The 25,710-nt window shown below is 42.0% G+C and overlaps 1 protein-coding gene and 1 pseudogene across 1 annotated transcript; one reads left to right on the top strand and one right to left on the bottom strand.

Moving 5' to 3' along the window:
- Window positions 1–1,546: 1,546 nt before the first annotated feature.
- On the bottom strand, window positions 1,547–25,511 carry LOC145402034 (fucose-1-phosphate guanylyltransferase-like). Its single transcript, XM_080274165.1, has 7 exons — window positions 25,383–25,511; window positions 21,646–21,776; window positions 20,382–20,517; window positions 14,607–14,675; window positions 11,729–11,872; window positions 3,074–3,268; window positions 1,547–2,547 (listed from the first exon to the last, which is right to left on the bottom strand). Exons 1-7 carry the CDS (start codon window positions 25,492–25,494, stop codon window positions 1,547–1,549), a joined length of 1,788 nt encoding a protein of 595 aa, XP_080130291.1. The 5' UTR covers window positions 25,495–25,511.
- Window positions 21,356–21,472, top strand: LOC145416942 (5S ribosomal RNA; annotated as a pseudogene).
- Window positions 25,512–25,710: the final 199 nt, after the last annotated feature.

The raw sequence follows: 25,710 nt of genomic DNA, 5'->3' as shown, positions 1-25,710 counted from the left end.
CATTGATCACTTTAAAACCTACTAAGTTACCAACTCAGGTCAACACACGAAAAAATCTTCTGCATACCTGTAACGACTTGTAAAATTAAAAACTGTACAGTCTTCAGTCCCTGTAACTCCTATGGGGTAATATGGGACTAGCTCTTGCTGTCTCCATTTACAGTATCTACTTTCATTAAGCACTGAAATTTCTTTGGTTTTTTTATTAACACCTTCACAACACAGATATATTTCATATTTTATTATGGCTACAACCAAATGAATTTATTCAGCTTGTGAGAGACCCACCAGGTTGAAGGGGGTTAAAATTACAGTAATATCAAATAAACCTTTCAGCATGCAAATATACTATGCATTTTGTTCTGCTCAGGAGAGACCCGTCACATGAAGGGTTAGAAAAAAAACTCCATTAACCCCAGCAAGACATGGACATACTGTACAGCAATCTGCATTTTATAAAACATTAATACCAGATGATATTCAGCTTAGGAGAAACCCCTCATGGTTAAGACGTTGGGAACATTTGCCATTAACCCCTTCAGCAAGGGGATGTACTTTGTACTTTATTATGGCTAATGCCAGGCAATTTTATTCAACTCAGGAGAGACCTCTTCATGCGAATGGGTTAATGGCAGTGGCAGATCCAGAAAAGGGCCCAGGCATCCAGACCCTCTTTTTTTTTTTTTTTTCAATTCTCCCCCCCTCCAAAAAAAAGTCAACTAACACATAAACCTTAAAAAATATGCAGAATTAGTGAAAGGAAAAACAAAGACAGTGGTTGATGGGGGCACTCACCATCCACTCACTCGATGTAGTGCTGCTCTCAGGTACCTGCACTTTCCTCTCTTCCTTCTTACCATCCTTCATCTTATGTCCTGTTTTTCCTTCATTATTTCCTCTTTCTTCTGTCTACAGGTGACTACACTGAGTGACAAGCCAAATGGTTTCCTGTACACCAGGAAAACATTTACTATGCTGGGTGGTAACCATATAACCAAATTACGGTGCCTGGTGGTTTAGTGGGCAATTAAGACGCTCCAATCAGATTGAGCCAGTGCAGGTTTATATCCAAGGAGTGGTTGGGGTTTATTGCTCAAATAATGCCACTCACGGATCAGTGAGGCTGGTCGCTTTCATCTTAAATGTCAGGACCAACTTGCCTAGCCCCAGGTTCCTACGCTTCTCAAGGTACAACACTGGAATAGATGATGAATGAATGAATGAAAAAAAGAAAGTTTTTCATTTCCTTTTTGTCTGAAACTGATTCCGTTAATAAGGTTAACAGTTTATGGTTTACAGTACTGTACTGTAATACTGTAATATTAAATGTAAGATTATCATCAACAGCCAGAACAACAATGATCCCCCCTTTTAATAAATACTAGATCTGCCCCTGAATGGCGCAATATTTATTAATGCTGCTAGGGCAAAGTTTGGTCTGAAAGGATACTAGGTAACTTACAATTCATCCAAAGAAACTACATCAAGTTCACCTGCAAAGAGGCTGAAAGTGATGAACCAGTGCAGCAATACCCTCCTCTGGATACTACAACCTATTCAAGTCTTTAAATTCCACAATGTCACTCATACTGAACATGCCACATTTCTTGCAGTTGCTTACATCAGTCTCCAGAGGCACTCCATCAGTCTCATGCCTCACTTTATTGACATCATGGTGAGTCAGCCAGAAGCTTTCCTCAGGTGTCTCAGCACCACAAAATATCCGAGCATTCCAAAGTGACACTTTCTCCTTTGGGTTTGGCATCAACTTAAGGTCAAGAATGTCATTAACTTCGCTCAAATTGTGATCATAGTTTCTGATGCCTGATAAAGTGTCTGATACAGCCTTCATTCGTGCATTTAAGTCAAATGCAACTGTCACATAGAGACGATTGCCCTGGTGCATGATGGGAACTGTGTGGTACAGGAGGTTGTCAAATATGGTTATGGTATTGGTTAGAAGCAAAATGCTTTGGCATTTCTTGACTTTACAGCTGCTTACAATTACATTGCCATTAATACTAATTGGTATACCAACACTGCATTTTTCAACAACAAACTGTATAGAGTCATTATATACAGTTATCTTCAGAGATTCATCTGAGAAGTCTGTCTGTATAAGCACACCCACATCTTTGCAAAGTAAGTGTGCATTGTCCTCATCACATTTAACTATACATGGGTTTTCATTATTGCTAGTGTTTCTGACTATCTCTAATTCATGGCAAAAGTTCCTCATGACATTAAAATGCATAAGATATTCCTCCATCGTTCCTAGATGATAAAACTCAGAGTCAGGAAGTAGGATAACCTTAAATTTCCGACCTTGGAAGATTGGCAGCATCTGGGCACAAAAGTCAGAGAAATCTGAGGGCTGAGCCTGGGACCTGCGTGAGCCCAGACACGGCAGAAAGTGGGCATAGGCATCGAGTTCACCAGTGAAGGGGCTGTGAGTGGAGAACCAACCCAACAGTTCCCGGCACAAATCCTTTCCCAGCCAGAAAACACTGTCACTCCATACACATTCCTTCTTGCTGCCTCCATTTTCTGTTGTGTGGGGAAAGTGTACAGTACAGTAAGACCTTGCATTAGTTTGCTTTTTATCATCATCATCATCATCATCATCATCCTTTCCTCTTTGCCATGTAAAGGCAAGGTGAGATAGGATCCAAAAATGATGGAAAGAGAAAGTATGGCGGTGGGAGAACCACCAACAGCATGTTCGGTGAAATTGATGGCACGGTCCTTCACACATCATTCAGACCTCTGGAATCCTGGTTCTACCTCACATCCCAGGATTCCAGAAGCCTGAATGATATGTGAATAATATTCTTTGCAAGTATATTGTTACTGCTACAATCCCAGGTTTATCTGGATGAGAACCCAGTGGACTGCAGGAAACCTGCCAGTTTCCCAGGTGCTCACATTGATCTTTTGTTGTGGTTTTGATGAAAAATTGTCTGAGTTATGATAATGAGAAGTGAGGTTCACAAGGTGAGTAAATGTGTTGTGATGTGGGGCTGCACTGTGGTGAGTCCCTGAAAAAGTACAGTAAATAACATACTGTACATACCTTGGATCCATACTGCCCCAGCATGGTGCATCTGTTGCTGTGATGGTTTCTGCAGCACGTCAACACAGTCACATACACAAGCCTGTGATGTGTCAATGGTGGGGTCAATGACGTACACACCATGACCTTCACCGGTGTTCAGGCTGGATGGGTGAGCCAATGCCACAACATCAGCTGACTGTAGTGACTGCAAGTCTATGCCAGAAATAAAGAGACATTACAACTTCAGTAAGGTACTACCATACACCAATAGATACAGAAAGTACGGATACTTCATGTGCAACTGATACTGTACATGTATAGCATTTTCACTGTGTGAAAACATTAGCATATGCTTACACAACTGATAACACTGTGAAAACTAGCTTGTAGAGTATGAGAACTGAGGCTTAATTTTGGCATGGGATTTTTTTTTCCTTTTCCAAGGCAGAGTTGTAATGGCCTGAGACTTTATTTTATATAATTTTGTGCACAGTATGTACATTAACCCTTTAACTGCGGGTGTCATTCCAGAATGACATTGCAAAAACTGGACCAAACCGCGGGTGTCATTCCTGAATGTTTGTGAATATTTTGAATACCCCGCATTTTTTTCGTGCGCCAATTGTTTCAAGGGGGAGTAGCTATTAAGTTCTTTCACTCCAGCCGACCCCCCACCTCCCTCCTCCCCCCCTGGGGCCCCACCCCCACCCCCTGGGCCCCCCACCCCACCCCGGACCAAACACGCATCAGTATCTGTCCAGCTGTGTGAGTGACAACACTGCTGATGTGATAGTGAAGTGCAGGCAATTACAGTGCCTTTTACCTGCCTCAGTGAACACAGAGTGGGTGTTTATCGTATGTGCAGTGTTCATATATGTTTATAGTATTATTATCAGAATGAGGTTGGCATTTGGTAATGGTATGTGAGCGAAAAATAGTGATTACAACACCGCTGATATGGCAGTGAAGTGCAGGCAATTACAGTGCCTTTTACCTGCCTCAGTGAACACAGAGTGGGTGTTTATCGTATGTGCAGTGTTCATATATGTTTATAGTATTATTATCAGAATGAGGTTGGCATTTGGTAATGGTGTATGAGCGAAGGTAATGGTGTGTGAGCGAAAAATAGTGATTTTAGATCGCTCACTTCTAATGGCACTGCCCATCCAGTGATAGTCAACGAAATCATGAAACCTACATCATTGCAAAGCCGAAGGTTAGTACTTTCTAATGGTACCTTATTTTTCGCTCTAGATTTATTCTGTGCAGAGTTATAAAGGTTTAAGTTTGTTTACATTTTGGTCGAAACCCCTGCGGGAGAGGACAGTCAGGGCAAAACAATGCCCGCGGTTAAAGGGTTAAGGGGAGGGGATGCCAGCAGGGACCGATTTTCGACTGATAAAGGCATTTTGCGAAAGTTACCCCATAAAACAGCTCCGAGCATCACTCGTTTTCTGTAAAAATCTGGCAGCCGTACAACAATTCATTCCTCTTCAAAAGAATTATTTTGTAATTCCAATTTTGAGGTCACTTCCCTGCAGAAATGTCTGTTTTCTATGTAATGTATAATATGACCACTTTTTTCGATTTTTTCCTTTTTTTTCTGCAAAAATAATGTCGTACGTCTGGCAATGGGAGTGTGAATGTGTGGAGGGTGGCAGCTAGGTGGGAAAGGCCAGAGATGTTATGACACTGGGAGAGGTGAGATGTGCCAGCCTTGGTCTCAGCCTATTATCAGTCTGCGCTAATCTTGGCCATTTCTCATTGTTTTTGCACACTTTTTGAAGATGGGGCTACCATCCAAGAAGCTACTGCAACGTCAGAAAGTGGCAGAGAAGAATTTGACGCCATTTTGAGGGGAGAAAAACCCGTTGGAAGTAGAAATTCTTTCTCCACAATCACCACCTGCCCCCACCACCGCGTGCCACATCACCTGACAACCCCCAACCTTCTACATCTTTTTCTCCAACTTTGTCTTCTCCAACGCCCTCTACCTCTTCATAACCATTCCTAATCCTAACTCATAAAATAAAAAAATGTACCTACTTTGTTTCTAATTGTACAGACACTGCAAGTCAACAGAAAACTAGTGATATCTCGGAACTAAACTTATTGTCCTTTGGAGTGATATAACTCCATTAGTGTTGAACATAAGACAACAAGCAAAATACCTACAAAAAGAGGAATGAAAGGGGAACATTTTGTGCATATATTTTTATCAGTGACTGACAAACATGACTGTAACGATTTTTTCAACATGGCAAAAAGGGGGTAAAAACTGAGATAAATACATAAGCATTTTGGGAGTTTTTTTGTACAGCAATGGTGAGGAATATTAAGAAATTGTTAGGGCAATTTATTAATGAGGGTTTCATTAGTAAAACTACCAAATATCATAGAGATCAGATGAACACACTTCCCCTGGTTTCCCATTTCTCATCTTTTTTTGTTTTATACGTTTAATGCATATATTATTTTTCCCGTAAAAACTGATCAGTCAAATTTACTCAAACTTTGGGATGTTATTGCCCATATATAGCAACAAAACATATAAAAAAATCAGACAAATGTAATAAAAACAAATGTATCTTCATAAGTAACAACCATCTGCTCCTCTTAATGTCTGGGCAATGCTATCTATCTATCTATTGCCTGATGCCACAATCCCGTACGAGGTGGCCACAAACAAATAACCTCCATGTCGTCCTGTCCCCCACCATTTCACTGCCCTGCTTCCAACTCACACCCCCCTCTCTGATATACCTCTCCACCCCATCCCTCCATCTCATCCTCGGCCTCCCCCTCCCTCTCCCCCCCTCCACCTCACTCACATACACTCTCCTCATCAGTCTCTCACCCTCCATCCTCTCCACATGGCCAAACCACCTCAGTGTGTTCCTCCTAATGCTTCCCATCACATCCACATCCACATCACAATGCTCCTTTATATCCTCATTTGTCAGCCTGTCTGGGCAATGCATTATTTGGAAACTTATTTAAGCACAGTTGTAAAATTTCAAAATGTACTTCCTAATTCTCCAGCAAATAAATCTGAGACAGTGGTATCTTCTGAATTCATCGTATACAGTACTGTAATGGTTATTGTTTCTTTCAGTACAGCAGTCTTCCTACATGCCGCTAACCTTCACATGTCATGTTTAATGTTCATACCCACTGTCCACACTGCATACATCCTAGGACTGTCCCACTCAAGACTCATTCATTTAGTTTTTGAGGGCTCCAACATGCTTGCATGCATTGGCCTTGGTCACCTGATGGCAGCTCTCCATGCTGCTCGATCTCTGACAGCTTCCCTACTCAGTCCCTGATCCTAGAGGTCAAACTCAATGACCTCGTCCCAGGGCTTTTTCGGTCTACCTCTCACAACCCTACTCCTAACATTAACACTTCTCACTTTCTGCACCCAATTATCATCCCTCATCCTCTCCACATTCCCAAACCACCTCAATCTACCTCTCCTCATCACAACACCAATATACTCTAGTCCCATCCTATCTCTCAACTCTTCCATCATAAACTTTAGCCCCCCCCCCCCAGGCCTCGCACTCAGGGACGCACAGCACATCCACCTAATCACTGCTATTTTTGTACGTTTGAGGCTGCGAATATCATCTTCCTGTACTGCCTAGGTCTCACAACCATACAGCATTACACTCCTAACACATGCCACATAAAAAGATCCTTTGGCACAAAGGAAGAACCCTCTCAATGTCAGGAGAGGCAATGGCTCCCTGAACTTCTTCCAACCACTCTTCACTCTAGCCACAGAGCTAGCTCCAGCCCCACCTCTAGCACATAATATGTCTCCCAAATATAAAAACTCTTCCACACACTCAAGAGACTCACCAGTAAGTTCAATCCTTTCTATCTATCTATCTATAGCCCGACGCCCTAATCCCGCAAAGGGTGGCCGCAGACAAAACGCCTCCAAGTCACTCTGTCATCCGCCATTTGACTACCCTCCCCCCAACTCACCCCCCCCTCCCTAATATACCTCTCAACTCCATCCCTCCACCTCATCCTCGGTCTACCTCTCCCTCTCCCTCCCTCCACCTCACCTACATACACCCTTTTAGTCAGTCTTTCATTCTCCATTCTCTTCACATGTCCAAACCACCTCAGTGTATTTCTCCTGATCTTCTCAACCACATCCACATCCACCCCACAACGTTCCTTCACTTCTTCATTCGTCAACCTGTCCCTCCACGTCATTCCACATGCTCCTCTCAAGTAACTCATTTCCACTTCTCTCACTCTTGACTTGTTCCCCTCTTGCAAGGTCCATGCCTCGCTTCCATACGTCAGGGTAGGGATCACAATACTATCAAGCAGTGACTTCTTAACTTCCATACTCACCTCCCTATTTCTCATCACTGCTTTCAGTGTACCAACAACCTTCCTTCCCTGCTGTACCCTTTCACGCACTTCATCCCCCAAAGTTCCATCCTTACTCATCACACTACCCAAGTACTTGAATGCACTCACATTCCCCCCTGGGGGTAGGGGGGGTTTCAAGAATACTCCCCCAGTATCCCTGCTTGTCGTACGAGGCGACTAAAAGGGTTGGTGGTGGGTTAGTGCCCCACCCCGTAAAAAGAACTAACTAAAAAAGCGAATAAAGCGCCTCGATCCTTTCACGTCTGGCAATCTCCACCTGCTCTCCCCGACACACTGCACATGTGGAATCACCGTTATCTCAGTTTACCTCTAATACCACTACATCTCTTCTGCACCCACTTATTACAAACATTGCACAAAGTGGAATTACTTCCCACGCCCTTGTGGCAAATCGCACATGACCACTCTCCCTCCTCTTTGACAGTACCACCACCAGCCCTAGGTACCATTACTTTGTGTCATCAGCATTTACTCTCAAGCCCTTGTGCCCCATACCATCTCACTGCTTCCTAAACCTTTTCCTCTGTCTCCCTTTCATTCTCTGCAGTCAACACTAAATCACCAGCATACATCTCCCATAGCAGATCATTTCTGAAGTCACATGACAGGGCTTCATGTACCATGATAAACAACAATGGGCTCAAAACTGACCCCTGATGCACACCAACATTCCTGGAAAACTCATCACTCAGATCTCCATTCACCCTTACCTGGGTGCAAGCTCCCACACACATGACTATAACGGCCCTAACCAGCCAATCCTCAATCCTAAGCTTTCTCATTGCCCACTTCAGCACCTCTCTGGGGACTCTGTCAAAGGCCTTCTCCTAATCAACAATAACAGAGTACAGTTCCTTTTTCTTTCCTATACTGTATATATTTCATGAAACTGTCAAACAATGCATATGGTGTCAGTGGCCCAATTGCTTGGCATAAACCCAAACTTCATCTCATCAGTATTCACTCTTTCTCTAATCATACCTTCTAAAAGTTTCTCTATTACCTTCATTATCTGGTCCAAAAGCTTTATGCCTTTATAACTTCCTCATTCCATGGCATCACCCTTCCCCTTGTACATATTTACAATTACATGGACACTTTTCAGCCAATCATCTGGGACAAAACACTCATATATAATAGTATTTATCAAGTCAGTGACTAACCCCACTCCTATATCTCCATCACTATCAGCATTTCAGCAGTCAACCCAGACACCTGCTGCCATCCCCATCTGCATCCTGCCTATTGCTCTGCTTACAGTAACAGCCAAACACTGGATCTGCTGGCTCCAAACCTTCCCTGTCCCAGTCCAACTCCTCATTCAACAAGCAGCTGTAATGCTCTCTCCATGAGTCTTTAATATCCCCACTGTTCATCACTACCCTTCCTTTATCATTCTTCACACAATGCTCACCTATGATGTCCCTGTTCTCCCTCTTCATCTAATTTGACATCTTAAATATTATATTCTTCATTTCCCCACTATTTAGATTATTAAGTAAAAGTCTTTGCGACTCTGACTTTGCTCTGTAAACCTTTTTTCTAGCCCTATGCTTGTGGCCAAGTATTCCTCTTCATTATCATCCTTCTTCCATTCCCGGAAAAGTCTTATTTTCTCCTTAACTGCAGGTCCTACACCCTCATCCCACTGCCATGTTACTTTATGTCTTGGGGGGGGGGGTCCATCGTCCATCCACACTCTACATCAGTAACTCTCAAGAGGTTACTCTTTAGGGTTCTGTACTATTTACTGACACCTCTGTCAATGTCTCCCTTTGCAGCCATCACTCTCCTCATCTCACTATAGAAGACATCCCTTACTGCTTGGTTTTTCAGCTTCCATATTTTCCTCCTAGGTGCATAGGTCCTCTTTTTCGTCACCTGTTCCTTAAGCACCATGTTACATATCAATAACTTGTGTTACTGAAAACACTCCTTGCTCCCTATAATTTTAACATCTTTAACTAACCTCCTATCAACCTTCCTGACCATGAAATTGTCTATCTGGCTGCTATTTCCACCAGACTCGTATATAATCAACCTACTCTCTCTTTTCCTAAAACATGTGTTGTACACAATCATATTCATTGCCTTTCCAAACCTGAGTATCCTTTCCCCTTCCTCATTTCTTGTACCATATGCACATTCCCCATGTATTCCTTCATATCTCTGAGCTGTTTCACCCACCGACCATGTAAGTCCCCCCCCAAAAAAAAAACTTCAATCTCATCAACCTCCGTATCATTTACTACACGTATTGAGTCATCCCAAAAACTATCCTCCTCTATCTCATCCAAGCCTGCCTGTGGAGCAAACACTGATATAAAAGCAAACACACTTCTGCTAAACAAAATTTTCAAGACTATTATCCTATCACTTGCTCTTATTACATTCATGAATAATTCCACCCATTTCTCCCTATTATCCTATCACTTGCTCTTATTACATTCATGAATAATTCCACCCATTTCTCCCCAACCAACACACCCACGCCACCATGTCCATCTGTCCTACCCTGCCAAAACAACTTATAAGTACAATCCCTCCCAGCAATCACTCTCACTGATCATCCTCTATACCGGACTTCCTGCACACATCCCACATCCACTCACCTCCTACTCAATGCCTCAACCACTTCTCCCGCTCTACCCCTCAAACTTCCCACATTCCATGATGCCACTCTGATCTCCCTGGGTGATTTAGTGTCCTCAGGCTAGTCTTGAATTTCATTCTCTAACTTGGTCACATGCTGTAAATAATGAAGGGGAGAGACATGCCACAGGCACCATCCACTGCACAGTACCAGGTCCAGGCAATGGATCTAGGACCCCTAACCCACCAGCCTTGACCAGTGGCCATGGTAATGGCCCTGGGGCACTCTGCCAGGACAGCTACAGGGACACCCTCCAAGCTTGCCTTGGCACTGTAAATGCCCCACTATTATTCACCCATTGATAGGGCAGCCTCCTAGGGTGCTATTCCCAGGTTTGGGCCCCTCTCTATTGGGCGGAAGTGGCAGACTGGCAACCGCAAAGCCCTGTACCCTCTAGCACAGGTTTGAGCCCCATCTCACCCTAGCCCCACAACCTATGCTGGCAGAGCCCTCGTAATGGCTCCCCCCAAAAGGTCCGCCACTAGGTAGCGGAGGCAAAGTTTTCTGGACCCATGCTCTTGCTGGTGTCGACCCCTGTGACATAGTGGGGTACGCTGTGTGATATGCAAAGTGTATATGGTGTAGTGTATGAGATAGATGATGTGTTTCAGAGAGTGTGCTGGTCTAATCTCCGTGTTAGTGTCACACTGAAAAGGTCAGCAAGACTGGTGCAGTAATAAAAGTTGAGTGTTTTTATGACATGTTGGTGGGTTTTGTGGATCAGTAGAGTCTATTTAAATGAAATACAATTCATCAAACTGCTCTTTGGTGTAGCCTGGGATTGGACTATTATCATTTCAATCAACAGATGATCTCTGATCACTCAGCCACCACCTCCTATTATACACACTATGCAAGGTTACTGTGCTCTTGGGGGATTATACAGAAGCTACAGGTAAAGTACAAATAACATCAACCATATAGATGCCTTGTTGGTGGCAGGTGGGGGCACTCAACATCCACTCACTCAATGTAGTGTTGCTCTCAGGTGACTGCCCTTTCCTCTCTTCCTTCTTTCTTTCCTTCCCTCCTCTTCTGTCTTTCCTCTTCCTTCTGTCTACAGGTGACTCTACACTGAGTGACAAGCCAAATGGTTTCCTGTACATCAGGAAACTGTTTTCTATGCTAGGTGGTAACCATATGACCAACTTATGGCACCTGGTGGTTTAGTGGGTAATTAAGGCATTCCAACTGGATTGAGCTGGTGTAGGTTTATATCCATGGGGTGATTGTGGTTTATTGCTCAAGTAATGCCAAGCAGGGATGAGTGAGGTTGGCCACTCTCATCTTAAATGTCAGGACCGACTTGCCTAGCCCCAGGCTCCTTTGCTCTTCGTGGGGCAATGCAGGATTAGATGATGTATGTATGTATGTATGTAGATGCCTTGTACTCTCGTAGGTTAAGGCACTCCAACTGGATGTGGCCAATAAAGTCCTGCATCTGGGGGATGGTTTGAGTCTACTGCTCACGTAATGTGACTCGGAAAGTGACACGTCACCCTTGCCTTACATGTCATGGGTGAGATGTTAAGGGGATAAAAATAAGTAAATAAAAATAAATGGATAAGATAGATAGTTTACACAGTGCTAGCAAAACCAACCCAGATTGGTTACATCAAGGTGATATGTCTCTATGTCGTCTGCACAGGTGACAAAGACCCCAGGACCCAGGTGGCAGCAGAATGGCAGGTACAGGGCCAACTTTAGGTCTAGCATCTGTGACACTTGTGAACCCACCATCAGACCTGACAGGAGAATGCATATATTTTTACACTACTTACATACAGTACTAATTTTATACCAGTTCCACATTATTTTTATATTACTTTGCTTTTATACAGTGCTATTTGTATACAGTACTACTTTCATACAAATTTTACATTGCTTTTACACTATAACACTTACATATAAAGTACATATACCATGAAGGAAAGAGCCCTTTACTGTAGTTCCCTACACCTAATGACCTGTGACTAATCCTTCTTGCTTTTCTTTGTTTCTTGACTGTCTTCTTACTTTCCCTTGGAGAGTAAGTTGATATGCAGGTGTGGCTAATACAGTGGTTAATTCCAAGAACAAGAACAAGACAAAGGATAAAAGTGATGTAAGTTAGCAGATGGGATGAGAAGACTATACAGTCCTTATTCTGTTTTCCTATCAAATCCACAGCAAATTACAGAAATAGTGTCCATAAAAATTCCACTACTGCTTACACAGCTGATCTGTCTGTTTCTTCAAATGTATCCATCCATCCATTGCCAGGCGCCATGTATCCCAAACAGGGTGGTCAAGTTCTTAGAGTTACCACACATTATCTTAAAAAAATACAAAATTTTGGAACAAATCATTGAATAATGGGGACTTACTGCAGCTCAAAGTAAGTGTGAATTATATTTTCAAGGACTTTACAGGTATTATGACCCCCCCACCCAACCCAGTGCAGTCACATATGTTTACAGGAGGAACAAAAGCAGCTTCAGACCCAATTGGTTCCTCTTCTGGTATGAAGAGAGATGGAACATATGTGTAGATATATACAAGTACAAAACAAACTGAAGGGGGAAAATATAGAGGGGACAGGGGAAGGATGGGCAGGAAAGAAAACAGGTTATGATGCAGGAAAGAGGAATAGGACTGCCAGTATAAACTATTGCCTGTGTGGCCCAAGGTTGATCTAGATATGAACCTGGTGAACTAAAAGAAACTGACCACTTAAAATGAGTGCTTCTGGGGTTCTTTTTTGAGGGTATACTGAATACTTTTGGCTCAGTAGGTAGAAAGGTGGCCTGCAATCCTACCAGAATCAGGTTCAAATCCCTGCTGGGGTAGGGAGCAGTTTAAGGATTTGAATTTCATAAAATCAGACTTTACTGCTCTACCAGAAAACCTGCTGACAGGTAAAAATACCCCCACTAATACCAATACAGTACACCAGTCCTGTATGAGACAACCCTAGCATGTATTCAATATGGATGGTGAGTATTAGCACCAAAGTGGTGACATGTAGAGGTGTACAGAATGTAGGAGGATTGCTGGGCCTTGAGAGCAGGCTGTGAAGCCTATGCCCAGAGACGGACACACACATTAAAAAGAAAAGAAAAGAAAGAAAAAAACTTGGTAGGTGGGGGCACTCACCATCCACTCACTCGATGTAGAACTGCTCTCAGAAACTGCCTTTTCCTCCCTTCCTTCCTTTCTTCCTCTTCTATCATTCTTTCATCTTCCTTTTGTCTATGGGTGACTCTATATTAAGTGACAAGTCAAGTGGTTTCATGTACACCAGGAAACATTTACAATACTGGGTGGTAACCATATAACCAAATTACAGCACCTGATGGTTTAGTGGGTTAATGGTGCTCCAACCAGACTGAGCTCATGCAGGTTTATATCCAAGGGATGGTTGGGGTTTATTGCTCACATAATGCCACTCAGGGATGAGTGAGGCTGATCACTCTCATCTTAGGACCAATTTCCCTAGCCCAAGGCTCCTACACTCCTTATGGAGCAACACACGATTAGATGATGATGATGATGATGATGATGATGATACTGAATATCCGTCAGTGCTGTGAGAAGGAGGTAAATGATATGATGAAGTGTGTTGAGGCATGAGGGCATAGTACAGGGGTGGGCAACATTTGATGGACTAGGAGAGGGAACTGCTCTATTACTCAGCTGGCAGGCCAGATGTTTTGAACTTGTTACAGACTATGCCTCCCTCCTCCAATAATAATAATAATAATAATAGTATCCATATCTGGTTGATAAGGACACTCACCATCCACTCACTCTATGTAGTGTTGCTGTGTGTCTGCCCTTTCCTCACTTCCATCCGTCCTCTTCTGTCTTTCTTTCCTTCATTCATTCCTCCTTCTTCTGCCTATGGGTAACTTTACACTCCCTCTTCTGTCTTTCTTTTCTTCATTCTTTCCTATGTCTTCTGCCTATGGGTGACTCTACACTAAGTGACAAGCCAAATGGTTTCCTGTACTCCAGGAAACCATTTACTATGCTGGGTGGTAACCATATAACCAAATTAAGGTGTCACGGGGGTTTAGTGGGTAATTAAGGTGCTCTAATAGGATTGAGTCTGTGTAGGTTTAAATCCAGGGGTGGTTTGGGTTTATTGCTTATATAATACCACTCAGGAATGAGTGAGGCTGGTCACTCTCATCATAAATGTCAGGGCCAACTTGCCTAGCCCTGGGTTCCTATGCTCCTCATGGGGCGACATAGGATTGGATGATGGATGGATGGATGGCCAGCGGGCCGTAGGTTGCCGACCCTGACACAGCTGGTGGTTTGTGAGTTTTACTTTGTGTTATGAGAGTAAGGTGAAGAAGGTGAGTAAATATGCTGTGGTGTGAGGAGGTGCAATACAATGAAGCCACAGTGGGCTGTTACTTATATTTTATTCTGGCACTGAAACCAATACCAGGCTGCCTGTACAACAACTTGAAATGATGAAAGGACTGGTACCTTTGGCAGGCACAGGTGAGAAGATCTTTCCTATGGCGCTGTAGCTGGGCAAACGCTGACTGCTACCTCCTGTAATGTGATGAAAACAAAATGAGGTGCTAATTTCATAGTCTCTTTCATTCTACATACACAGAAAGGAGCAGCATTTATACCCAGGCTCAATATATTAATCCCTTAATCCCTCATTTACACCATGCCTTTCAAAGGCCATTTCTGGATGCCTGCTGCATGCCCTCCAGAATCTATCTATCTATTGCCAGATGCCATAATCCCGTAAGGGGTGGCCATTTGACTTTGAGTTATTTGTTTTACGGGAAGGGGCACTAACCCTCCACCAACCCACTTGTTGACACGTAGGGAGCACATTTGGTTAGGTTATATGGTTACCACCCAGTGTTGTAAATGGTTTCTTGGCTTACAGGAAACCATTCCGCTTGTCATTCAATGCAAAGCCACCTGTAAAGGAAAGAAAAGCAATAAGAAGTGGCAGGAAAGATGGAAGAAATAGGAAGAGAAGGGGGGCAGGCACAGAAAAAGAATGATAAAGGCTAAGGAAGAAGTAGGCAGCACTACATCACGTGACTGGATGATGGTCGCCACCACCTACCCTCCAGAATCTTGTCATTTTTCAAATTTTCTCCATTTTTTAAGCCATGATGTGTAAGTTTATGGTTGATGAGTTGTCAATCACAGGATGATGCAGTTTTTTTTAATGCAATGGTGGTGGCTACTTCTGGCTTACCTGGGTGCTAGTTAGCCAAAATATGCTCCATTGACCAAATTCAATGTGTACTTCATTCATTACCATATGTCAACGGTGGCATCTAGAGTCTTGAATCTGTTTTATTTGTAAGTAGTAGAACTGATTTACTTGTGTCTGCATTGTTATCAATGTATGGGATGTGAGTCTATGAACAATGAAGTGAAAAACGTCCATTTTTCCCAAATCTCCTATGATGTTCCAGTTGACATGCATGTTACCACTTAGGAATTAAGCATGATGATATCTTTTATTGTTTCTATTTTGTTCTTGCTACCATCAGACAAATTTATTCTGCTTATGAGAGATTTTTCAGACTGGAGGGGTAGATGTCACCATCATCACCACAGCCATCATCATCATCATCAACATCACTCAGGAGTTAAGTATAGTTTATAATCTGCTCTTGCTACCATCAGACAATTTTATTCTGCTTAACAGAGACGTTTCAGACTGGAGGGGTTAGATGTTGTCATAATCACATGATTATCATCTGCAGCAGCAGCAGCAACAGCACCAATGCCTTGCTCCCTCTGGGTAATCCCCAAACAGAAGATGGCCATGATAAAAATGCCTCCACGCTATTGACCATTAATTCTTTCACTACTTGCGATTTCTTCTAAGCTAGATAAAATCATCTGGAGTTGCCAAGAATTAACAAGAAAAAGATTTCATCATATTGCACGGGGTTAAGAAGTGTTCAGGACTGGTTTAGTAACACATAATCATCACCATCATGATCTCTTTTCTCACTAAAGGATGGGATATTACACCAGACATATTATCATTCATTCATTCATTGCCAGACGCCATGTATCCCAGATGGGGTGGCCAATGGCTTAGAGTTAATTGTTTTACAGGGAGGGGCACTAATCCTCCACCAACCCCACTTGACACGTAGGGATGCCAACAGCATCTGGTTTCCCAGGCGGTCACCCATCCAAGTACTAACCAGACCCAACGTTGCTTACTAAAGGATGGGATATTACACCAGACATATTAAATACAGTAAAATATATAATATCACTAGAAAAAAAAAATGGTGAAGGCAAAATGAAAGACATAAGCTGTGTGGCAGCTTTGTCAGATGATTAAATGTAACTCAGGAAACAATATGAGAGGTCTACTGCAGTTACATACTCATGGTTGGCAAGTCTGACTTCCTCAAACCCTGCCAGGCTGATTCTTTGTATGGTAGTTTACTTCCCCTGAGTTGCTGTTTTATAATCAATGTAAACTGTACCTCATATGAGGCATGCAGCTTGGCCCTTGGCAGTGCTGTAACTGATAGGATTCACCAAAATTTGCATTTTTTCCAATACCGATATTTACTGTTGATACTGGGATATTGGATGTGGACCGACGAGGCATTAAAATGACATGTATTGAATATTTTGGCAACTGTTTTGCCTAATTCTGTGTGAATGAATGTTGTTACCTTGACCCTGTTTTGCAGCTTAATAGTTTCACTGAAAACCATTAAAGGTTCATAATAAAAACTGGGTCAGTAGAAAAGGAGAGCGGAAAAAAAAAAAAAAAAATGAAGGCTGAAAACAGCGAGTTGAGAGTGTGGTATACTGTGTACTGGTGGTGTATAAGTGTAGTGACTGCGTCGGTTTAGGTATGTAAATAATGTACACACACTGTCAAAATATGTGCAAACTGCCTGCACCCATTAGTTATTATATTCTTTATTTAATCTTAATATTCAGTCACTCTTCTCACTGTAATAAAAATAAAGAAGTGATTTACGGCACACAGTACAATCAGAAAGAAGGCAGTAGATGGAGGCAATAAAAGGACAGTAACTATGAGACATGAGGGTGATGACAATTGGCAACTTTGCTTTGGCTCAGCTTACACAGTGAAATAGTCCTTTAGTTGCTGGAAAAACATCACATAATGTAAGCTTCTTTATTACTTCGCAATATGTACAAGGTTTGCAATTTGGTACCTGTGTGTGTGTGTGTGTGTGTGTATACTTACCTAGATGTGATATACAGGATATGAGCTACGTTTGTGGGGTCCCATCTCTGTTTTCTCGATAAGTCAAATTTTGCTTTGAATGATCTCTTTGTCCAGGCTATTCAACAGGTCTATGCATCTATATGGAAAACTATATTTCTTGATAGCCTTCAAGCAACTTGGTCTTTTCAGTTTCATTCCGTGTCCTCTTGTTACTCTCCCATCCCACACAAACAGGTCTTCTCTGTCAATTTTTTTTACTTCCATTTAGGCCCTGAACACTGCAATCATGTTGCCCCTCTCTCTCCTTTCTTCTAAGGAAGGCAGGTCGGGTTTTTCCAACCCTTTTCTGTATGACAGATCTGCCAGGCTAGGGACCATCATGGCTGCTGTTCTATGCATTCCCTTGATCTTGTTTATATCTTTCTTTTCATGTGAGGACCGCACTACTGCCATATATTCCAACCTGGGGCAGATCATGGCCACCATCAATTTTTTCATCATCTCCTCACCCATGTAATGAAATGCTTCTCATATATTAGTCAAAAGATTATATGTCTTTCTAACTACCTTGCTTATGTGTTTTTCAGGTGACAAATTGTCCTGGACCAGCACTACCAAGTCCTTCTCTTCTCTTGCTTTTGTGATTAGTTCATTACCCATCAAATAAGTGTGTGTGTGTGTGTGTGTGTGTGTGTGTGGAGAGAGAGAGAGAGAGAGAGATGGTAAATCGAAGAGTGTGAACTTCTGATTTGTATGTACAGGCAGTTGTGTGTATGCTACTAGTGTTTGTGTGTGTAAATGATGCCCAGATTTGAGCATTATCTCAGAAAGAATATTTAGCACAGCGAAGACACTGTGACCTAAAATTTTTGTTCACTTCAACCACAGAACAGTGAATGCTAAATTTTTCAAAGAAAATAAGATATACTTAGCTGAAGACTATCTGAAAATCTAGAAAAGCATAACATTTTTATCATGTGCAATGTGACCCACTACAGTACACTATAGTACATATGCATATGAATGGCATACTGTACACTGAACTTCGCCATTCATGCTTTATTTCATGGAGAGCAGTTTTAATCATGATGGAAATGAGGAACAGTCCTTGACTACTAGTGTGTTATATCCAATGTCTGAGATTTATGCAGGTGTATTTTTACCGCTACCATATGCACTAACTCTAGGCTGACCTGAACTTATTTGGGTAATATTGGGGTTAGAACCAGGAAGGAGATGGAAACAGCAAGGTCAGCTTGAGATTTATTCTAGTAGGTACAGGCAAGGGCATGTCTTCTCTCTAAGGTAGCCTGAATGAAACTGCCTGCCAAGCCCCAGCTGCAGGCAGTGACAAGAAAACTTCCCGCGCAAATTCAAATTCCAACAGCTAATGATCAAAATATTGCGTATTTTTAAATATATCTGTTGTTTCATTTTATGGCTGTAGTCCAGCCAGCCAAGGTTTTGCATACTGTACTTTCAAATATAAATGCTGTGTTTTATTATTTTAGTAATGCCCAGAAGCTTATGTACATTATGCATTTCATATATCATTAAATACAAAGATCTGGCTTAGATTTAAAAGCTAATTGTTATGTTTACTATTTGTCTAATGACTGAGTGTTATGTACTTTTAGGGAAGCACAAAGTTATGGTATGTGCTTTATGTTCCTATTATCTGGCCAATGGCAAAGATGTTACAGTGTCTTAATAACATTTAAAAATCTAAAGGAATAGTACGGTTATCATTTTATAGCTTCTTTAAAATAAAAATCCAAATAAAAAAGCTAAAGGTATTGTTATATTTTGATGTAAATTACAATATTATCACATTTTAAGTACCAGCATCTTTTCACATTCGTTAAAATGAAGATTTGCAAGTAACAACCGAATTTAGTACTAAACTCCTTAAACTCAAGGAAAGTCAGTGATAATTAAGTTGTGTATATTATTTAATTGTATAAATTTTATGGAAGATCGATAGGAACAATGAAAAGAAACTGAATTTCTCCTCATTGTTCTTGTACCATCAAAAGTAAAAATTAAGCCTAAGTCAGTGTGTGTGTGTGTGTGTGTGTGTGTGTGTGTGTGTGTGTGTGTGTGTGTGTGTGTGTGTGTGTGTGTGTACCATCAGATGTGCAACCTCATATCAGTCAGTCACAGCCCTTGGCAGAATGTTGTCTAAATATTTGTGTCAGGCTTCATTCTAACCACAGTGATATGATATTATGGTCTAAATATTCCATATGTTTTAGTTCAAGCATTTTGCCATTTGAGAGTCAGCAAAATGTGGAATAAGACCATATCTCTGAAAAGTAATCATCATTGCAATCTGTTAGTTCACACCTAATATGGCGGAGAAATAAGTGCTAGAGTTTAGGCCTCTAGGGTAATCAGGTAAAACAGACATTTATTTATATTTCATCATTACTCTGCCTATTCTGACACGATTCTGATTATCGGATAATTTTTCCCCTCCAATACCGATATTAATCGGCATTAGCTTGACGATTTACAGCACTAGCCCCTGAAGACATTCACACTGCCTCATACGGGGTTTGCAGCTCAGCAGGGTTAGCTTCACATTTGTTGCTGATAGGATAACAGTACAACTCAAACTAGGAGATTCCAAAGCCTTAACATCAAAACACAAGGATTACTATGTTTGAGTTTCAAAATGAGATGAAACGCAACCATTTTCAGTCATGCAATGATTGCCTAATTGTTTTATCTTACTCCTTACTATAGAAAGCCAAGCAGACCTAATATGGTAACAAAAAAGGTAACAGATTGGAAACAATTCACATATAGTATATATATATCTATCAAAAGTAGTTAGATGGACATGACATATACACTAAATGTTTTTGCTTAGTTATAAAAAATATATTCGCATCCACAGACATGTCACCTTGAGAAAATGGCAATCCATGTCAGTGCTACCAAACATACATATAACACAAGACAGAGCACACCAAATGTTTAGTCCTCCAGCAAATGCTTTCACCAAACTTCATGATATGAATTTAGTCTTTCACTGTACATACCAGAGTGGATGATGAGTATCTTCTTTTCATAGATCAACTCAGCCATCTCCTTGTGCAGCTCTGACAGAACATGAAGTGTTGAGCCTCCAACGCCAAGCTTCTGCCCGGGTGGATCAGCAATCACATATATCGGGACCTGGTCAGGAAGAACAGTACAGTATAGTGTGTTCTTGTGTGTCCCTAATGTGCCCCAATATATCAGTCCTCATTATATGTTAGTGGTGCATTGTAGACTATCAGAACTTTTTCCATAGAACTGGTACTATAAACTGTGGGAACTATAAAAACCAACTGCTTAATTATCAATATATATATATAGGGCTTCATCTAAGCTACAAAAGACTGTTGGCAGCGAGAACAGAATATGAGAATATGATGTCCTCAGCCTGTACCCTACTTATCTACTGCCAGATGCCTTAATCCCATAAGGGGTGGCCACAAACACATCGCCTCCATGTTGTCCTGTCCCCTGCCATGTCGCTGTCCTCCCCCCACCTCACAGCCCCCACTCTCATATACCTCTCCATTTCATTCTCGGCCTCCCCTTCCCTCTCCCCCCTCCACCTAACTCACATGCACTCACCTCATTAGCCTCTCGCTCTCCATCCTATCTACATAACCAAACCACATCAATGTATTTAGCCTCATGCTTTCTATCACATTCACCTTCATGCCACAATGCTCCTTCACTTCCTCATTTGTCAGTCTCTCTCTAAGTAACTCCACAGGCTCTTTTCAAATACTGGTAACTCATTTCCACTCCTCTCACTCTTGACTTGCATCCTTCCAACAAGATCCAAGCTTTGCCGCCATACATTAGATCTGGTATCACAATACTATTATACAGCAACTATTTTACTTCCATGCTTACTTCCCAACATTATTTCTTATCACTGCTTTCAAAGAACCAGCAACTGTTCTTCCTTGCTGTACCCTTTCAAGCACTTCATCCTCCAAATTTCCATCTTTACTCATCACACACTACCCACGTTGAGTACACCGCTTCCCGTCCGATCAGCGAAGTTAAGCAACGTTGGGTCTGGCTAGTACTTGGATGGGTGACCGCCTGGGAACACCAGATGCTGTTGGCATCCCTATGTGTCAAGTGGGGTTGGTAGAGGATTAGTGCCCCTCCCTGTAAAACAATTAACTCTAAGCCCTTGGCCATCCCGTCTGGGATACATGGCGTCTGACAATCAATGAAAAAAAAAACAGTGTTATCAGATTTATTACCTGCAATACAACAAACCACCAAGTGTCATACCTCTGGCAACTGGCCATGTTTCCTTTTGCTGTTAACTTGATGCTCAAAGCAAATTTTCTGAGCTTTGTCAAATGCTGTCAGCACAACGATATCCCAGAATGACTGCCTGGTTTCATTTTTCTGACTGATGGCTGCAAATAATAATAATATGGTAATAATAATAATAATAATAATAATAATAATAATAATGCACATGTTACAAGCACAAGTTGTTCTGGCAGGGTAGGGCAGATGGACATGGTGGTGTGGGTGTCTTGTTTGGGGAGAACGGGTGGAATATGTCGTGAATGTGGTGATAGTCAGTGATAGGATAATAGCTGTGAAAATTTTGTTCGGTCGGATTATGTTTGCAATTATATCAGTGTATGCTCCATGGGCAGGCTTGGATGAGTCAGAGAAGGATAGATTTTGGGATAACCTAACACATATAATAAGTGGTATGGGGGATGATGAGATTGTAGCTTTGGGAGAGGACTTAAATGATCATGTAGGTGAAGCAACTCAAGGATATGATGGAGTAAATGGGGGATGTGCATATGGTACAAGAAAGGAAGAAGGGGAGAGGGTAGTTGAGTTTGGGGAGGCAATGAACATGATTGTGTACTGTACAACACACACTCTAGGAAAAGAAAGAGTAGGTTGATTACATATGAGTTTGGGGGAAATAGCAACCAGATAGACTATTTCAAGGTCAGGAGGGCTGATAGGAGGTTAGTTAGAGATGTTAAAATTATAGGGAGTGAGGAATATGTGCTGCAACACAAGTTATTGATAAGTGACATGATACTTATGGACTGAGTGATGAAAACATGGTCCTAGCCTAAGGACCTAAGAAGAAAACATGGAAGTTGAAAAACCAAGCAGTAAAGGATGCCCTCAATAGCGAGATGAATAGAGTGGTGGCTGAACAGGGAGACGCTGACAGAAGTGTTAATGAATAGTACAGAACCCTCAAGAACAACCTCTTGAGAGTTACTGACTCAGTGTGTGGGTGGACAAGGGGTCCCCCAAGACATGAAGTAACTTGGTGGTGGGATGAAGGTGTAGAGGCTTCAGTTAACCCGTTAACTGCTCATGGCGGATTTTTGGAGGTGTCTGTGGTGCTCAGACATAGGGGTAAAAGTGAAATTTCCCAAAGGCCAATTTTTTGTCTTAGGAATTGAGAGAATACATCCAAAGGTATATAGTACCGAAATATTAGCTCAATAGTTACCTTGGTAAAGCTGTGGAAGAACATCAAAGTGTCTGATACCCTATTGGAATGTATGGTTTTCGTTTTCGGTTTCGGTTTTGAAGGCTCCAACATGCTTGCATGCGACAGCCTTGGTCACCATGGTGCTATATTCGAAATGCACCGGCGCGGCCAGGGCTGTATTGAGCAGTTGCACTCAGAACAGCCCAGGCTGTACAGAGCAGTTAACGGGTTAAGGAGAAAAGGAGGCTTTTCCAGGAGTAGAGAAAGGGTGGTGGCAGAGACGAATACTTCGCTGCCAAGCGTAGGGCTAGAAGAGAGGTTTACAAGGCAAAGTCTGAATCTCAGATACTTTTACTTGATAGCTACCATATGCTAAATAGCAGGGAAAGGAAGCATATGATATTTAAGGTGGCAAATTAGATGAAGAGGGAAAAATAGGGATATCATAGGTCAACAGCGTGTGAAGAATGGTGAAGGAAAAGTGGTGGTGAACAGTGGGGATATTAAAGATGTATGAAGAAAGCAGTGCAACCAGTTGTTGAACGAGGAGTTTGACTGGGACAGGGAAGGTCTGGAGCCAGCAGATCCAGTATTTGGCCCTTGGCCTTTGATTGATGCAGCTACTGTGAGCAGGATAATAGGTAGGATGCAGGTGGGGAAGGCAGCAGGTGTGTCTGGGTTGACTACCGAAATGTTGAAAGCCTCAGGATATACAGGAGTGAAATTAGTTGCTGATTTGATTAACGCAATTCTATATGAGTGTGTTGTCCCAGACGACTGGCTAAAGAGTGTAACTGTAAATGTGTGCAAGGGGAAGGGTGATGCCCTGGAAAGAGAAAATTATTGACGCATAAAGCTTTTGGACCAAATAACGAAGGTAACGGAGAGAGTTCTAGAAGGTATGATTAGAGAAAGATTGAACAGTGATGAGATGCAGTTTGGGTTTATGCTAGGCAAAAGGACCACTGATGCCATATTCATTGCTCAACAGCTTCAGGACAAAGAAAAGGGAACTGTATTTTTGTTTTTGTTGATTTGAAGATGGCCTCTGACAGAGTCCCTAGAGAGGTGGTGAAGTGAGCAATGAGAAAGCTTGGGATCGAGGAGAGGCTGGGTATTGCCATGTATGTCGGTGCTAGAACCCTGGTAGAGGCAAATAAGGTTTTGAGTGAGAAGTTTTCCGTGAACATTGGGATGCATCAGCGGCCAGTCTTGAGCCTCTTGTTGTTTATCATGGTACTGTACCTGAAGTCCTTTTTCACGACTTCAAAAATGGACCCCCGTGGGAGATGTTCAATGCTGATGATTTGGTGTTGATTGCAGAGAATGAAAGGGAGGCAGGGAAAAATTTTGGAAATGGAGAGATGGTACCGGGCAGAAGGGGTTAAGAGTATGGTACTGCAAATGCAAATAAAACGAAAGTGATGGTATCTAGGGCTGGGGGCAATACTGTCAAAGAAAAAGGGAAGTGGCCATGTGTGATTTGCCATAAAGGCGTGGGAAGAAATTCCATCTTGTGCAGTGTTTGTGATAAGTGGGTACATATGAGATATAGTGGTATTAGAGATAGAATGCGAAATAATGCTGATTTCACATGTGAGGTTTGCCGAGGAGAGCATGTGGGGATTCCCAGGCATGAAAGGATTGAATGTGCTGATGAGTCTCTTGTGTGTATGGGAGAGTTTTGTTATTTGGGAGACAAGTTATATGATGGAGGTGGGGTTGGAGCTAGCTCTGTGGCTAGAGTGAGGAGTGGTTGGAAGAAGTTCAGGGAGCTGTTGCCTCTCCCGACACTGAGAGGGCTCTCCCTTCATGCTAAGGGATCTTTGTATGTGGCATGTGCTAGGATTGTAATGCTGTATGGTAGTGGGACCTGGGCAATAAAGGAAGTTATTCGGAGGCTCAAACATGCAGAAATGGCAATGATTAGGTGGATGTGCTGTGCATCCCTGAGTGCGAGGCCTGGGGTGGCTATGTTTACGATAGTTGTGAGGCAGGATGAGACTGGAATGTATTGGTGCTGCGATGAAGAGGGGTGGATTGAGATGTTTGGGCATGTGGAGAGAATGGGGGATGATAATTTGATGCAGAAAATGAGAAGTGTTAATGTTAGGGATAGGGTAGCAAGAGGTTGATTGAAAAGGACCCAGGATGAGGTCATTGTGTGTGACCTCAGGGATAAGGGACTGTATGGGGAAAATGCCAGAGATTGAGCAGCATGGAAAGCTGCCACTAGGTGACTAAAGCCAACCCATGCAAGCATGTCAGAGCCTCCAAAAATGAAACAAAACAAATAATAATAAATCCAGAATCAAAATTTTTTTTACTGAAGTACTATATTATAGACAGATATTTGTGACAAACCTTGATCTCGAGAAGTCCATTTCAGTAACTCCAGTCTTCAAGAATGTAGTTACATTAGCTTTCACAGTCCAGACAAAGGCAACAAATAACTACAGTTTGCTTATCTATTCTTAAGTTAATCTAAATAACAAGTTACTACGGTACTGTATATGAATTATGATTAAAACTTGGTACTCGCCAGTGTGAGTCCTTGCTGACAAATCCTTTCTTAGAGCATTATAATGATTGAATATCTCTTGCATGGAGTCCTTTATTCTACCACATCTTGCCTCATCATACACAGCTGCCATGTTCTATGTCAAACTCCAGGTAACAAAGGAATCCGGTACAGAAATTCTTATCAGTGTAGACGTGGACGGATACCGGTAGTCGCTATTCACTCCATATTGTATTGCACTCATAACACATTATGTTCGGCATCAACATAAAGATTATGTGGGAAATAATATAGGCTCTTTTCACATTCTAAATGAGATGTTCACAGTTACTATCATTCCTGTATATAT

The sequence above is a fragment of the Coenobita brevimanus genome, chromosome 1, assembly GCF_032717465.1.
Source record: "Coenobita brevimanus isolate Jiangsu-jjx chromosome 1, ASM3271746v2, whole genome shotgun sequence".
Classification (NCBI taxonomy): Eukaryota; Metazoa; Arthropoda; class Malacostraca; order Decapoda; family Coenobitidae; genus Coenobita; species Coenobita brevimanus.
Note: the sequence above shows the minus strand (reverse complement) of the source record. Positions and strands in the feature narration are given on the sequence as shown.

Coding starts and splice junctions, on each gene's coding strand:
- LOC145402034 (XM_080274165.1), bottom strand. CDS start 25,494: ATGGCAGCTGTGTATGATGAGGCAAGATGTGGTAGAATAAAGGACTCC. Junction 14,676..20,381: donor GATACTCATCATCCACTCTG/GTATGTACAGTG, acceptor ATCACATTACAG/GAGGTAGCAGTCAGCGTTTG. Junction 11,873..14,606: donor CTCACCTGTGCCTGCCAAAG/GTACCAGTCCTT, acceptor TTCTCCTGTCAG/GTCTGATGGTGGGTTCACAA.